The sequence below is a fragment of the Pelmatolapia mariae genome, linkage group LG23 (genome assembly GCF_036321145.2).
Source record: "Pelmatolapia mariae isolate MD_Pm_ZW linkage group LG23, Pm_UMD_F_2, whole genome shotgun sequence".
In the NCBI taxonomy this organism is placed as follows: Eukaryota; Metazoa; Chordata; class Actinopteri; order Cichliformes; family Cichlidae; genus Pelmatolapia; species Pelmatolapia mariae.
In genome coordinates this window covers 50940476-50956423 of record NC_086246.1, presented here as the reverse complement: position 1 = coordinate 50956423, position 15948 = coordinate 50940476, and the positions used below count along the sequence as shown (strand labels likewise).

The window sequence follows — 15948 nt, the reverse complement described above, 5'->3', positions numbered from 1 at the left end:
AAACTGCAATTCAATTCAAAATGGAGAAAAAAATATCCCTGGCCAAAATTGGGCAGACTTAAAAATAAAATGTTACTTTAAGAAATCAAGTACATTTTTAAAATAGCATTGTCTTTAAATAATAATAATAATAATAATAATTATTATTATTATTATTATTATTATTATTATTATTATTATTATTATTATTATTATTAATAACCATAAAGCAAAGTTTTTCTTAAAAAAGTAAGGCCAAACAAAAGGTTAATTAAGCAGCTTCACCTTTAAACTCAGAGTAACCTTAGCCGCATTATTTTGTTCATAAACCCATTGGACTTCCATGCTTATTTACTGTCTGTCTCTTTCAGCTAGTTACAAAATAGCCTGGGCCTGGACAAGCGATGGTGAAGGCCAGTCAGAGTGAGTGTTTAGGCCCCTCCTCCAATTGGAGGCGGGCGGCGCACGGGCCATCCCTCGGTAAGGTGTCTGGGCCCTGGATTGTCCACGGCATCTACCATGGACAATCCAGTCCAGTGAGAAGTCCATCCAACTAGGGGTGGGTTTTTATAATCGATTTATCGATTAAAATCGATTCTGGCTTGGATAACGTGAAATCGATTCATTAAAATCCTGAATCGATTTTTTAATATATATTTATTTTGCCCGAAACGCCAGAATCTCAGGTGAAACCTCACAAAATTTCAACAACCACCAAACCGCTAAGACAGTAAATGAGAGCAGGAACACGGATTCAGCACAAGGACGTAAACACACAGCGCGGACCCGTGGATCAGAATCAGTGCGATGTCGCCTTTCTCACCTGACGGCACGGACACGGTCGGGGCTGAAAGCCGACAGCTCGCTGATTCTGATGTTTCGACGGGTCCGCGCTTTGTGTTCACGCCCTTTTTGCGCTGATTCTAAAGCTGTTAGTTTTATCTATCTCCAAACAATATTGACCGAACCAGCAGCAAAAGAAGATCCAAACTACGCTTCACATAAACATCGTCATGAACTCTGACTTTTGCTGTTTTGCTTCACCCACGATAGAATCAATCAATCTCTCTCTCTCTAACAGTTTCCCGTCTAAAAATCTGTTTTCTGCATTATTCGCTTGCTTGTTACGCACAAGTCTACTGTTGTTTACAGCGCTGTCGGCCGCTGTTTTTTTCCCCTTTTACATACTTCAAAAAAGAAAACCTAATTTCTGCCGTTCAATACTGAACAAATGTAAACGCTCAGCCGTGTGTCTAATAAAACCTCTGTATCGTCAGAGGTAACGTTCATATGTTGATTAATGGTTTTCTTTCGTTTTTGATGTACTGCAGAATATTTTTATAAAATCCCAGGCCAGGAAAATCACCTTCATGTTTTTCTGTGTTTTATCTTCAGCTACTTTGACACAAAGGCATCTGCTGTGACGCTCACACCTTTGATAAAGTCTTGTGTGTGTCATCTTCCTTTTTATAGATGCAAAAATATGTAAATGTACTGATCTGAATTATAATATTTCTGACTGTCAAAATTTCCCAGATTCAAATCGAATCGAATCGTGGATCGAATCAATTCGGGACCTTGTGAATCGGAAACGAATCGATTCTAGAAATCAGTGACGATACCCAGCCCTACATCCAACCATGATGAGTTGGATGGAGGAGAGTTTTCTAATTGGTGTTTTCTACCAAATAAAATTAAAATTTTAACCTATAATTTTTAACTTAAGTTTAATAAGTTTTTAAAGGAATAAAAGAAAGAAAAAATGGTTTTGAGAAAAAACCTTTTAGTTTTTAAAGAAAAATTAAATAAAATCACAAAAAGGCCAATTGAATATTAATTGGTGCGCCCGTGCGGCGACGTTTCGACCTGTGAAGGTCTTCTTCAGGCCTAGGCACACACAGTAAAAAAGGAAAACAGGCTTGCTGTCAGCAGTCTGCTCCGTCTGATGGTTTTTTGTTCGAATTTAGTTTTAGAAAGTCAAATTAGTTTTTTTACTTTGTCGTTCTTAGTTTTTTGGATAGAATCTTTACAAATGTATTTTTTTTTATCACTCCTCACTGGCAATGACATGTTGTGTGTGCACTTACCTAATTTTATTGTGTGTACTTACCTCATTTTTCTTCTTTTTACTTACCAGATTCCACGAGCCATGGAGGATGTGGGTAGGGAGAACATGGATGGTTTGGCCACAGCATTTACGACGGCCTCCAGTGTTTCAGACTTCCTGACTGACCCAGAGATCCTCATTCCTCTGCAGGCCACCATTGTTGATTGTGCCGGCCTCCAACTAGTCAGTGAATTTGATTTTGATGGCATAGTAATTGAAGTGGAATGGTTGGAAAGGGTGAAGCTGTTGTTCTCAAAGTTCAACCTGTCCCTCTACCGAATGCAACAGTTGCGAAATTCTTGGTATTTGATCAAGAAGCACTTCAACATCTAACGTTGGATCTCCACTTTTTGGTCTACAAGTTTGGCCAGAAGTCACGTGAACCTCTGATGTTGTCCAAAATCACGGATTTTGAGAACATCATTCGTTGTTCTCTCCATGTGGCATGCAATGTGATGGCAACTGACCCCAACACCCAATTGTTTTGGTCCAGAGCGGGGCTACAGCAATTGGTTGGTCCAAGAGCCACGCTTTTTACTGCCATGTCCATGCACGAGTGTGCAAACATGCAGACGGAGTTGGACCAACATGAGTTGGACGTTGATCCAGTTTTGGCTCACATTGCCAGACTTCCATTTGTCACCTTTTGGCAGTTTTATGTGGACACTCCCCACACCCACTACAACTCAACGTTCCGCCACCCAATAAGTGGGTTGATAGTTGGGCTGGCTGAGCCCACCATTAACTATCTCAAAGCTCTTGATACCCATGCGGGGGACTACTATGTACACATGCGGGACCTTGCCAGCAAGTGCATATGCAAATTTGCCTTGCGCATCGAGATGGTCCAGGGGCTGGACCAAGATGATTTGGGATCACTCAAGGAACCTATCGAAGCTGACTTCTTCTTCCGCATTCTTCACATTCAAAAGCTATTTGATGATCTGCCCTTGGTGGTACCTTTCAAGTGGGAGGATGAAGAGTCAGGGTTAGGAAGTGTGGACTGAGCCTGTCTCCATCCCCCCAACGGGTCGCCCCGTCCGACCCCGGAAAAAGTTATTGGAAGTTCTATTCCCTCTGCGGACCATGGTCCACTGCGAGGCACTCATCTCCTCCCGATGAGTCCCGCTTTTTCGTTAATAGTTGTCTTGTGTTACTTTTTATTTGTGTAGAATTTGTGTCCCCGTGGGCTTTGTTATTATAGGTAAATAAAATGAATTTGTTATCAGGTATGTTATTAATAAGTGTATTTTTTATGTGTGTATATAAAATAAAAGAGTTATTTATTTATTTATTGGAAAAAAATTGGAAAAAATGAAATCAAAAACAAAATAAAACTCCTCAAATAAAAGAGTCAATGAAGTGTGTGTCTGTGAAGGCTCTCAGTCATCCAGGTCATCGTAGTCAAAGGAGTGTGAGGAAGGAGAGTCAAAGGAATGAAGTGTGTGCTTATGCCGTGACATTTCGGCCAAGATCTGGCCTTCCTCAGGCGAGAAGCACACAGAAAAACAAAAAAAACGTGAGTTTGTGGCTGTAGAAGGACTCTCAATAGAGATGTGCACTGTCCGAAGGTCTGAGACAGTGAGGCTGGTACAATCCTCCCCTGCATTTATAACCTGCCCCTGTGTTCAAAACACGCCCCCTGAGTTTTGAGTGTTGTTTTTTCGTGTGTTCGTGATTTCTCCTTTTTTGTTATCAAGACTCTAGTTTTTCTCCATATGTGTGTAGTTTGTAATCTGACATGAATTGTAGTTTTAATGGATTATTTTTTTTTCCCCAAATATTGACCGTTTTATGTATTTATTTATATATGAATTTATTAAATTGGATTTAGGGTTAGGGTTGCGGGATTGAGTCCGGACGGTGGGTCCAGACGGTGCTCTGTCCATCCCTCCGCCCCTGCCACTTGTCCCCTGCTGGACACGTCTACGGGAAGGCAGCCGCCCTCTCCCGTGACGCACCACTGTCCAGCCCTCCGAGTCCATCCGGGACCCCATGTTTGAATTTTGAATTTTTTTGTGTTGTGTGTCTCTTGATGTCGCCTTTGTTATCTTTATTTAATAATTGTTTTAATGTGTTATTTATTTCAGTTAGATATGTAAAATATGTGTATATGAATTTACAATCACAAACAAAGGCGAGAAAAAAAGGAGAAAAAACGTAAATGAAATTTGTGTTTTTAAACATAAATAATAAATGAAATTAATAAAGTTTTTTAATTTTTAATAAGTGAAAATTAATGAATTAATGGGCCCACTGCCGCAACGTTTCGACCCAAGATAGGTCTTCCTCAGGCTGAGGCACAATGAATTTCAAGCTGGGAATACACAGAGAGAGAGATGTTGTCTCTTCAACAGTCAGCTCACAAATGAGCTCCTCTCTGCTGTGCAGCCTTTTATAGGCTTGGTTTGGTGTTCGTGAATTTTTGAATTTTAGGTTAGGCAATGTGTTTTCAAATGTCTGTGATGATTTTAGACTAAAATGAATGTGTGTGTTTTTTTACCGTTGTAATAAAATTGTATGAAATGTATTTTTATTTTGTATATTATGTGAATTTTTAAAGAACTATTTTTTTAAGGTGATGTATATAAGATTTTGAAATTTTCATTTGTATGTTTTTAATCCAATTACGTCTTTTATGAATTTTTCAGGTTTGCAGAGAAATGTATTTATAATTTTAAACTTGAATGAGTATGTTTTTCACCGAATTACGTTTTTATGCTTTCTGGGTTTGTATATTTAAACAATATTGTGTTTTTAAGGGTTTTAATAAAGTTTGTGATTTTAATGACTGTTGTTGTGTTTTGAGTGTAAATTATGAATTGATTAAAAGGGTCATGAATCAAAATGTCTTGTTTTAATGGTTTTAATAAAGTTTTAATCCCCAATATGTCCCGTTTCCCCATTTTTTGTTTGTTCTACATAATTTGTGATATGTAATAATACATTGTTATTTACTGTAATCAGATAATCATTTATTTATTTATGTATTTAGACAAATTAATCCCTCCCAAAAATGGTTAGGGTTAGGGTAAGATATTTGGGGTGGGGCTAATATCATAATGATTTAGGTTAGGGTAAATAATCGGGGTGGGGCTAAAGTCGTAGTGGTTAAGGTTAGGGCAAAGTATTGGGGTGGGGTTAAATTAAGCTATAAGGGTTAAGATTAGGGTAAAGTATTGGGGTGGGGTTAAATTAAATCAACCCGAATAGGTTGGAGTTAGGGTACGGACCGGGATAGGGATTCTAACGGAAAAGTGCTCACCAGAATTTGGGTTATACATTGGGTTTTGAATTAAAGTGCCTAATTATATTTCATATTCAGTCCCCCCGGTTCTCGTGTGTCCAATAATCGTATCGATTTCCTCACCATTTTCTTTCTTTCTCCTTCCGTCCAAGTCGAATTACTTTGCAGTCCTGATACCCTTAGCGAATGATACCCATGTGAAATGAAATGTTTTACTAAAAGTGTGTGTGCTTCCTTTTTGTGTGGGGTAAGGTTAGGAGAATGGAAACTCCTCCCTGCACGAGGAGGGCAGGAGTAGGTGCACGCTCCGCACCATGACCCTTCCCGAGACCCGTCACGTTGTCGCCATCCCATCTACCGTATCCGGCAATCCCCAGGTCCGAATTGAGGTAAGTACCGTCCTTTTCTTTTTCAGGTTCAGGTAAATACCAAATTATGTTTAATTTTGCCGAATTTGTGTTTTGTTTGTCCTGTTTTTTAGGTTTCTAACTGTTTGTTAATAAAAATTTGTCTTTGCTCAATGAATTTAGTCTCTGTGTCGTTTTTAATTCCAATTTTTAGGCTTTTAAACTGTTTTTATCCATAAATTATCCAATTTTTAGGGTTGTAGACTTATGATAGTGCAATATTTAGGTTTGAATTTTTAGGCCAGTAAATCAATATGTAAATGAAAAAACATCAAAAGAAATCCCCCCCGAAAATAACAAACTAAAACAACAAACAAAAACACTTTTTAGTGCTGACGCATGGCTGTAGCTACGTTTCGGCTGGATTGTGCCTTCTTCAGGCTGTGCACATGCGTCGCTGGCCAAATTAAAATGAAGAGACTCTTCTCTGCCCCTCCTTTTATATGTTCTGTGGCTCCTCCCTACAGCAGCTGAAAGTACCGAATAAAAGTCACTTTGCTTTTTTGTGTTTTTCTCCTTTTGGTTTTTTTTTCGTGCTTTTCCTTTTTCTCGCTGCTTCCTTTTACTTAATCCTTTGCTTCCCTTCTTTCCTTCTCTCCTTTCCTACCTTCTCCTTGCCTTCTTCATTTTGTCTCCTAATCCCTGCATCCTTTCCTTTTGCCTTGTAGTCCCTCCTTACTCTTCTCCCCTCCATTGACTTTCCTTTGGCAGTCCCTGTTTTCTGGCCTATATTTGTCTTTCTTTGGCTTTATTTCTTTGTCTTTGTGGCCCATCTATAATTTTCCCTCTCTTGGGGTATCATCATCCGCAACTGGGGATGGAATTGGGGTTACTGCACAAAGGGGTCAGCATTGGGGTTGGGGTTAAGGTCAGGGCTTAGGCTGGGGATGGGACTAGAGATAGGGCATAGGTCATGTGGCTGTGGTTAAGGTTAGGGTAAGAATGTGGGATGGGGATAGGTTAGGACGAATTGGCATTGGGGATCAAATTTGGGGTCCAAATAAGGGGTCAGAGGAATTCAATTAGGCATCCTGAGCGAGATGCAGAATAGAAGTAAGGGGTAACCAGATAAGGAATGGAAATGGCTTCGGCAACGGGTTAGGGGTTAGGGTTTGTGAAAGAGAACACAATGAACCCTCCCCACCTCGTCCGACGACTAGGGTTAGGGTTAGGGGGGTTAGGTGTGAGTAAGAAACAGGCCACCAGCAAGCTGGTAGCCTGGCGTGCACGGGCCATCGATGGGGCTGGGTGGTGGTGTCCCTGCCCTGGTTCAAAAAATTACCCATTTCTAGGGTTTAGTGCACTTCATTGGGCCTTCGCGACGTTTCGGCGTAGTTTCGCCTTCTTCAGGCTGGCCCAATGTGTTTCTGTCTGTTTGTGTTCTGTTCTGCCTCTCTTGGCTTTTATACTTTTAGTTGACTCCTCCTTCTTTTAGGTTTTCTATTTGTGTTTTTCAAAATTTCTTTCTTAGTTTCTTACTTGTTTGTCTTCGTTGCTTTCTCTGTTTCTCTTGTTTTTCTCCTTGTCTTATTTGTTTTTCTTTCTTTACATTTCTTTGTTTTCATGGCACCCCCTGCTTGGTTTGACATCCCGTCCTGTTTAGGGTTAGGGTTAGGGAAGGGAAATGAAGCTCCTCCCTGCACGAGGAGGGCAGGAGTGGTGCACGGGCATACTGTGACCCTTCCCAAGACCCACTACATTATCGCCACTCCGTCTTCCGTGTCCGTTACTCTCCGGTTCCGTATCAGGTAAGTACCTTCCTCATTTAGGCTTCCAGGTAAGTACCGTATTTTTATTATTATTGTTGTTTTTAATCAAATTGTATTAATATTGCTTTTCTTACAGGTTTTTAAATTGCTTTTAAAGTTTTTAATCAACTGTTTTTTTTATTGTGCTTTTAATAAAGTTTGTATTTGTCCAATGAATTTTAGTCTCCGTGTTGTTTTTCATGAATTCCAAATTTTTGGTTTTAAATTTGTTTTTTTAGGCGGTAAATAAACAAGAAAATGAAAAAACAGCAAATAAACCTCCCCCGAAAATAACAAACTAAAATAACAAACAAAACATTTTTATTGATGATGCATGGCTTGCGCTAGCTTTCGGCGGTGTTGTGCCTTCTTCAGGCTGTGCTCATGCATCATTTTGAGTTTTACTTGGGGTTTTTTCACTGGGGTTAAGGTCAGGGCTTCACCATGGATTGGGCTTGGGGTTAGGGCCAGGATTGAGGCTGGTTGGGGTTAGGATCAGGATCCTGGGGTGGGGATAGTGTAATTAGGGCCGAATTGGCATAGGGGATAAATTTTGGGTCCAAACTTGGGGTCGGAGGTAATTGAGGGTGGGGGGCAACCAAGCAGGGCCCGTAAGTGGCTTCGGCAGTAGGCCTCGGTCAATCTGGTGAACCAGCGGGTACACGGCAGGCACTGGCCGGTTAGGTAAGGGAAATGAAGCTCCTCCCTGCACGAGGAGGGCAGGAGCAGTGCACGGGCCATACTGTGACCCTTCCCAAGACCCACTACGTTATGAAGGATGGGTTAGCCCCCCCATCCCCCCAAATCCCACATGCATACTACCCTTTAGGGCTAAGCCCTAAAGGCTAAGCCCCGGGTGTTTCAAATGTCTGCCTCCGCCTCTGCTCTGAGGCACCACAAAATAGAAAACAGTATGAGGCTATAAACATGTTAAAAAGCTAATACCAGTCCTGTGTACTTTATCATAGTGGAGGGTCTGTCTGCGTACAGGAACGTTAGCATGAAGACAGATTTTGAAACATGGTAAAAACAATGAAATCTTCAGCTTGATGCTCCAAGCAAAACTCGACTGACTACATTGTTAAAGAAAGGTTAAAAAGTTAAAAAGTGTCAAACTGTGCGGACCGTTGTGTCGAGTTCTTGGTGCAATAATTTGTTAAAAAATAAAAATAAGTAATGTAAAAAGTCATGTGGCACAAAAACATCTTTCCTGGTACTGTCACCAACATCTTCTGCCTGCAGGCAACAACAAAGTAAACTTCCTTGGAAGTAAGATTTGACTCAAGCAGACCCTGCAAGTAAAACTTAACAATGCTGGAAAGAAAACAAGAATAATAAATAAGTTAAGTGGCACATTCAGATGGAATCTGTAACTTTAATTGCTGCAAAATGTTTGTGCTTATTTCAGGAAAGGCTGGACCCTGATCTAATCTAACAGGCAATGCAAATGTTAACAAACAGGCATCCTGTGAACCAAATATGGTCAGATAATTTGGTAACTGCTGAAGTAAATGAAGAGTTTGTTCACGTAAGTGCGAGCTTGCTGCGTTAAACGGAGGAAAGGAATGACAATGAGGACGCTGACGTTCAAATGTTTGGTTGAAAGATCCTCTTTAATGGATCTCGTGGGACTCAGAACGTCTTTTTCCTATTTGTTCAAACATGTTGTGGCGGTCTTTCCTTAGGATAGTCAGTGTGACCTATGTTATCATCATTAGTTAATTAGCAAGATAAGACTTCCTGGAACATTTTCTTCCCATCAACGGCTGCAGGAGGCAAAAGGGATCTAGAGCGTGACGCATCTTGGACTTTAAAAACAGGAGGCAGCAGCGCTCACGCATAACGGTCTGAGCCACTACGAGCAACTACTGACTTCAGCAGCACTCATCACCATTTCAGATCATTTGGGCATTCCCAAAGAAGTTTCAGGACTCGTCGATTAAGTTAACTCCTCTGCCGGATAAGATGGCCGCATCTGGATTACAGCTGCTCGGATTTTTTCTCTCCCTGGTCGGAGTCGGTGCGACTGCTGCCGCCACTGTTATGGTGGACTGGAAGAAGCTGGTCCAGGAACACCACCGCTCCTATGAGGGCTTATGGATGTCCTGTGGTGGAGTCCAAGACAGAGCCACCTGTGAAATTTACCATTCCTTTATCAAACTGCCAGGTAGGTTTGGATTGCACCCCAGCTTACAACAAGGGACTGTAATGAGTCAGAAATGTCTCTCTTTTTGACAAAGTAAAAATGTTTGTGTGGAATTACTTCCAGCTTTTTGTTGAGCTTTTGCAAGCAAAAATATTCTAAAACTGATATTTAATGTATAATCTACATTTACGGTTTAGCAAACATTCCCATATTTGTGCTTCTGTTTCCTTTAGATGAGATTCAAGCAACCAGGATAGCGTTGCCACTCAGCCTCTTCCTCTCTGCTCTGGCAATGCTCGTCTCCACAGTGGGGATGAAGTGCACCCACTTCATGGACGGTGCCTCGCAGAGCAAATCTGTGACAGCGATGATCGGAGGAATCATGTTCATGCTCTCAGGTGCGTTCAGATCTAAACACATGAAACCAAAATTAAATGAGTGGAGAGACGACTAATGTATTCATAACAATGGGCTTTTAAAATGATTGTCAGCTGCAATGTTGGACAATATCATGTGCTTTCTGTGATTAGGTTTATTGACCATCATCATCACCTCCTGGTTTGTCAAAGTTGTTCTTCAGAACTTTTATCATTCGCCTCCTCTAATCAGGTACAGCTGACACATATCGTCACACATAAACCCTGTAAGCAACGTGCTAAGTTAGTGTTTATTTGCTCTCTCCGGCAGATCTGAGTTTGGTAATGCCGTGTTTGTGAGCTGGGGCGGTGGACTCCTCACTCTGACTGGCGGTGCTTTCCTGAGCTGTCGGAGATGCACGACCATGTCCTCAATGTCCATAAGCTCCAGCCGCCTGCTTCCCACCAGTGATCCAAAGTCCAACTACGTCTAGTTGAAAGCAAAGAAGAGGAAAAAACTTTCTACATTCACTGAATAATGAGGTCATATCAGGATCGGTCGTCGTGTGTTTTTTCCCACAGTAAAGATGTGAAGGTTCAACATTGAAATTTCTTCTGTAATTACAGGTTTATGTTTGTGAAGGACCCTGTCATCCTCCTGTACACTTATAAAATCATCAAGTTTATAATAAGCTTTAAATAAGATTTGCTTTCATAATTTAAAGTGTGGCCATAAAGTGCAGACATTGTACTTTCTGTTGTACTTTTAGATCTGTTTGTGTGTAAAGTATGTGATTCATTTTGTAACTTGTCAGGTTTTTTTATTGTTTGCATAATTAAATAAAATTATTTTGTTTTTGTTTTTTTCTCGTCTGGCTTTTCCTGTGTTTGATAAATAATATTTAAAGCTTGAACATTTTAAAAAGGCGCCTTTGTGAAGACAGAAACTTTATATGAAGTTATTTAAGTTTTTTATTTATTATTAGATGCTAACAAAAAAAAAACCCACGACCATGAAGCCACTGCAACACTGTATTCTTAATGGAGGGAGAATTTGGAGGTTGTGCTATACATCAACAATACAAAAGCATCATTTATCAGCTGCGTACTCTTCAGTAGTCTGTAGTCTAGCCAGCGTCATCCTCTACACTGTTGCATGCTGGGGCAGCAGGTTAAGTGTCACAGGTGGCAACAAACTCAAACTGATTTGCAGGAATGCTGAGGGGACGGAGCTAAGGTGGTGTCAGAGAGGTGGATGTTGTCCAAGATAAGGACAATGCTAGACAATACATCCCACCCACTCCATGACGTGCTGGCCAGTCACAGGAGCACGCTCAGCGAGAGACTGAGATTACCCAAATGCACCACTGAGTGACACAGGAAATGATTCCTGCCCGTGGCCGTCTCGCTGTACAGCTCCTCCATCTAATGAACAGTCACACTGCAGCAGTCGTACATCCTTCATCGTGCACACCGGTCATCATGCACATCCTTCATCGTGCACATCCTTCATCGTGCACACCCGTCATCGTGCACATCCGTCATCATGCACATCCTTCATCGTGCACATCCTTCATCGTGCACATCCTTCATCGTGCACACCCGTCATCGTGCACATCCTTCATCGTGCACACCCTTCATCGTGCACATCCGTCATCGTGCACATCCTTCATCGTGCACACCCATCATCGTGCACATCCTTCATCGTGCACACCCGTCATCGTGCACACCCGTCATCGTGCACATCCTTCATCGTGCACATCCTTCATCGTGCACATCCGTCATCGTGCACATCTTTCATCGTGCACACCCGTCATCGTGCACATCCTTCATCGTGCACATCCTTCATCGTGCACACCCGTCATCGTGCACATCCTTCATCGTGCACACCCGTCATCGTGCACATCCTTCATCGTGCACATCCTTCATCGTGCACACCCGTCATCGTGCACATCCTTCATCGTGCACACCCGGCATCGTGCACACCCGGCATCGTGCACATCCTTCATCGTGCACACCCGTCATCATGCACATCCTTCATCGTGCACATCCTTCATCGTGCACACCCGGCATCGTGCACATCCTTCATCGTGCACACCCGTCATCATGCACACCCGTCATCGTGCACACCCTTCATCGTGCACACCCGTCATCGTGCACATCCTTCATCGTGCACACCCGTCATCATGCACATCCTTCATCGTGCACACCCGTCATCGTGCACATCCTTCATCATGCACACCCATCATCATGCACATCCTTCATCGTGCACACCCGTCATCATGCACATCCTTCATCGTGCACATCCTTCATCGTGCACACCCGGCATCGTGCACACCCGTCATCGTGCACATCCTTCATCATGCATACCCATCATCATGCACATCCTTCATCGTGCACACCCGTCATCGTGCACATCCTTCATCGTGCACATCCTTCATCGTGCACACCCGGCATCGTGCACACCCGTCATCGTGCACATCCTTCATCGTGCACACCCGGCATCGTGCACATCCTTCATCGTGCACACCCGTCATCATGCACACCCGTCATCATGCACATCCTTCATCGTGCACACCCGTCATCGTGCACACCCGGCATCGTGCACATCCTTCATCGTGCACACCTGTCATCATGCACATCCTTCATCGTGCACACCCGTTATCATGCACACCCGTCATCGTGCACATCCTTCATCGTGCACACCCGTCATCATGCACATCCTTCATCGTGCACATCCTTCATCGTGCACATCCTTCATCGTGTACATCCTCTGCAGAGAAAATAACAAGCTTTACAGTTTGGTAAGAGGGCGCCTCAATTTCAACCATATAAATTGAACTTATGTTATATACGGGGATGTTTATAATTTTTTTGTTACATTTTGTAACTTTGTAATATATGTCATTATTGATTCAGTTTTGTCAGTCACTGTTCTTACTGTCTGGGAGCAACTGTGGTCACATAATTTAAAATATTATTCAGATTCCAGTTTTTAGTAATACTCAGTCTGCTTGCTAACCACCACAGCTGTAAAATAAACACAGTAAGTTTAACATGTGTTCAGACTTTGCTTTAACATACATAAACTGCATTTGTGTCATGGTCTGGGTGAGTGCGGGGTTTTTCCACTCCACTGGGCTCCACCTTCAGGCAGAGACTCCAATCAGCCTCCACACCTGGTTCCAGTCAAGCCACCAGCATATAAGACCAGCATTCACAACAGACCTCTGCCAGATCTTCTGCTAACTCACGTCAGTGCTAGGCCACCAAGCCCTTGTGAGAGCCCTTAACTACTGCTTTTCTCCTCACCGTGTTTTCTTTGCCATAGGACTCACCTGGCAGTCACACTTCCCAAGCTAAGCTACTCACATCTCCGCCTGGACGCTGGTTCTGTCATCTGGTTGCTTCCTTTCCATCATTGGACTACACCTGCCTGCCTCCCTGCCAAGTCCCTCGCTCCAAGTATACTCTGGACCCTCTCTGGACACTCCTCACCCGGAACCCCTTGGACACCCCCTCCTCGCATGACATTTTAACTAGACTGCCACTGACTACTTGTCTCCTCTCATTATAGTGACTGCGTACCTCCATCCAAGCCACTGCCCCTTTTTCCATTCCCAGGATCCGTCCATGAAATCTAGCACCCAGTCATAGTACTCAGTTTCATGTTCATAGTTTGACCTCATAGTTCTCAGTTCATAGCTCCCACAGTTCATAGCATCCTCCGGTCATAGCACTCATAGCTTCCTGCTTTGTAAATTAACTAGACACTGTAAATAAAGCACTGTGTTCACGCCCGTTTTGCCTCCCTCTGTGTCTGCATTTGAGTCCACACCCACAGCCTGGCCCTCTCGGCCGTAACAATTTGGTTGAATATAAAAGGCATAAGTCCATAAGAGTTTGCTGTATCCAGGCAGCAGTTATCTTAAACGCCACAGTGTACAAGTAATGAGTGTGTTTTCTCCAGTGTATTAGTTTCCTTCCTTTCATACACTGTCATTAAATCCATTACTGTACACCAGAAGCGTTGACAGGGTTGCTCTCAGACTAGACAAATTATGGAACGACAGTAAGAAACCTACTTCCATTCAGTCTGCATTACATAGTCATTAGTGTGTAAAACCAACCATTTAAGATAAGCACCACGTGAACATTTGTGTGGGCAAATATACAAGAGGAAGATCGAAGGATAAATACATGCTTTGATTTGATCATTTGCACTCGGAGAGAAGAGTGAAATTGATTATTGGCAAATACACATTTGCTCCATTAGTGAGTTTCTAATTTGTGGAAACAAATGATCTCGCTCCTCACTCGAAACATAACAAAACGCGGGTGTGGATTTAAGTGGATGCAGATTCTGGTGGGAGTGGCTGTGTGCCGCACAGATTCCTTCCTGAACTGTCAGCAAAAGAATAACAGAAAGAAAGCAGTCGTCATATCTAATCACTGCCCTAATTCTCTGTGGCTAAAATTTAACGAGGTGCTGAAAACATTTTGGTTCGTAGTAGCACGATACCATCGCACAGCTGCTGTAGATCCATGATGCAAATGACTGCATCCTGAAGGTGCTCTGTTGGATTGAGCCCTGCTGATAGGAGAGGCCATTAGAGTACAGTGAACTCATTACAGTGCAGTCTTAAGTAATAGTTGATGCTCTTGCTTTGTGACTTTCACAGCAGGCAGTGCAGAGCTGCTATTGGACTATGTTTGTGTAAACAATGGTTATTAGCAGGTAATCACTGCCATGAAATAAACAAGAGTGAGGTGCAGGTGCACTATACGCTTACTGACATCTACATTATTTCTTCCATTGAAATAATTGACTTACTTTCAAAGATCATCTTAATATCAGAATATTGTATTCACAGCATATAGTAAAAATGTATACAGCTCTAGTTTAGCTCATTGGTGTGTCTAAAACTTGTTGTACTGTGGTTTATTACATTCATTGGGCTCTTCGTACCAGTGGTTCTTCATATTATGAGTGATCGGTGTAAATCTCCTTGGTTTGACTGCCACCTAGTGGTGCAATCCACATACAGTGGCTTAATTAAATTAAGTAATCACATATTTCAGTTTGCTTTAATTGGTAATTAGGTCAATACAGATTTAAAAAACAGACACTCACAAAAAACTGTACAACTAAAGACAGTTATACGTTTTCTTACAGCTCTGTTATTTCGACTCTTCTTTCTGAAATTACATTTTTTTATATATTCACCTTACTTCTCCATTTATTATTTATTAGACTTTTCCCCTATTTTATCGATTCATCACATTTTTATTATCACTGAAATATCTGCTTTGTTTGCTTTTTATTTCTGTCACGTTTGATTTTGGTTTCTTGCTTCTTTATAATTTACTTGTTTGGAGACCAGGAATAAAAGCTATGTAAATAAAAGTGACTTGACTTATCAAAGACGTCTATGCAAGTGCTTTGACCCGGGGTCCGTTCTTCGTACCTCGCTAAGTAAGTTAGCTGGATTTGATTGTTGACGATTTCGCGTGATCTTGGATCGTTCGGTTCTCCGAAGCTCATCCGGGACTTGCTGTCATAGCAACAGATCCGTAAGCGTAAACCTGCTTGGGAGCAGGCTTACTTTATGTAAACAGGATTAGATCGCGGCCACTCAGGTATGTCCGCTTCAGTTATACGAAAGCAACAGCGATATTTCTCCACTGTTTTTCCATAAATAAATATTATCAATGTAACTAAAGATAATGCAGCATTTGATTCTTTTATTGATTTCATACAGATACATACAGGTCATTTCCTAAAAAAAAAAAAGGAAAATGTACTATTAATCATTCTATTTCATGTATTTGATTATTTCAGATGTAATTCATATTTTAGAGTAGTAATAGTAAATTACTTCGTGTAATCAAGATGAGAGACCACGGCTATAAAAGCGAAGGTGGATTTGGGAAGTCTGTCGCAGCCATGTCCTGTCC

General features: G+C 41.9%; 1 protein-coding gene across 1 annotated transcript; it reads left to right on the top strand.

Annotated features, from left to right (window-relative positions):
• The first annotated feature begins 9054 nt into the window (after positions 1–9054).
• Positions 9055–10815, top strand: LOC134621419 (claudin-7-like). The gene is made up of 4 exons (XM_063467904.1): positions 9055–9655; positions 9868–10032; positions 10165–10243; positions 10322–10815. The coding sequence occupies exons 1-4, from the start codon at positions 9454–9456 to the stop codon at positions 10482–10484; spliced, it is 609 nt and encodes a 202-aa protein (XP_063323974.1). The 5' UTR covers positions 9055–9453; the 3' UTR covers positions 10485–10815.
• Positions 10816–15948: the final 5133 nt, after the last annotated feature.

What these genes read in the sequence shown, in the direction of transcription:
- LOC134621419 (XM_063467904.1), top strand. Translation starts at nt 9,454, where the DNA reads ATGGCCGCATCTGGATTACAGCTGCTCGGATTTTTTCTCTCCCTGGTC. An exon ending in TTCCTTTATCAAACTGCCAG is followed by an intron (nt 9,656 to 9,867) that starts GTAGGTTTGGAT and finishes TGTTTCCTTTAG; the next exon opens with ATGAGATTCAAGCAACCAGG. An exon ending in AATCATGTTCATGCTCTCAG is followed by an intron (nt 10,033 to 10,164) that starts GTGCGTTCAGAT and finishes TTCTGTGATTAG; the next exon opens with GTTTATTGACCATCATCATC.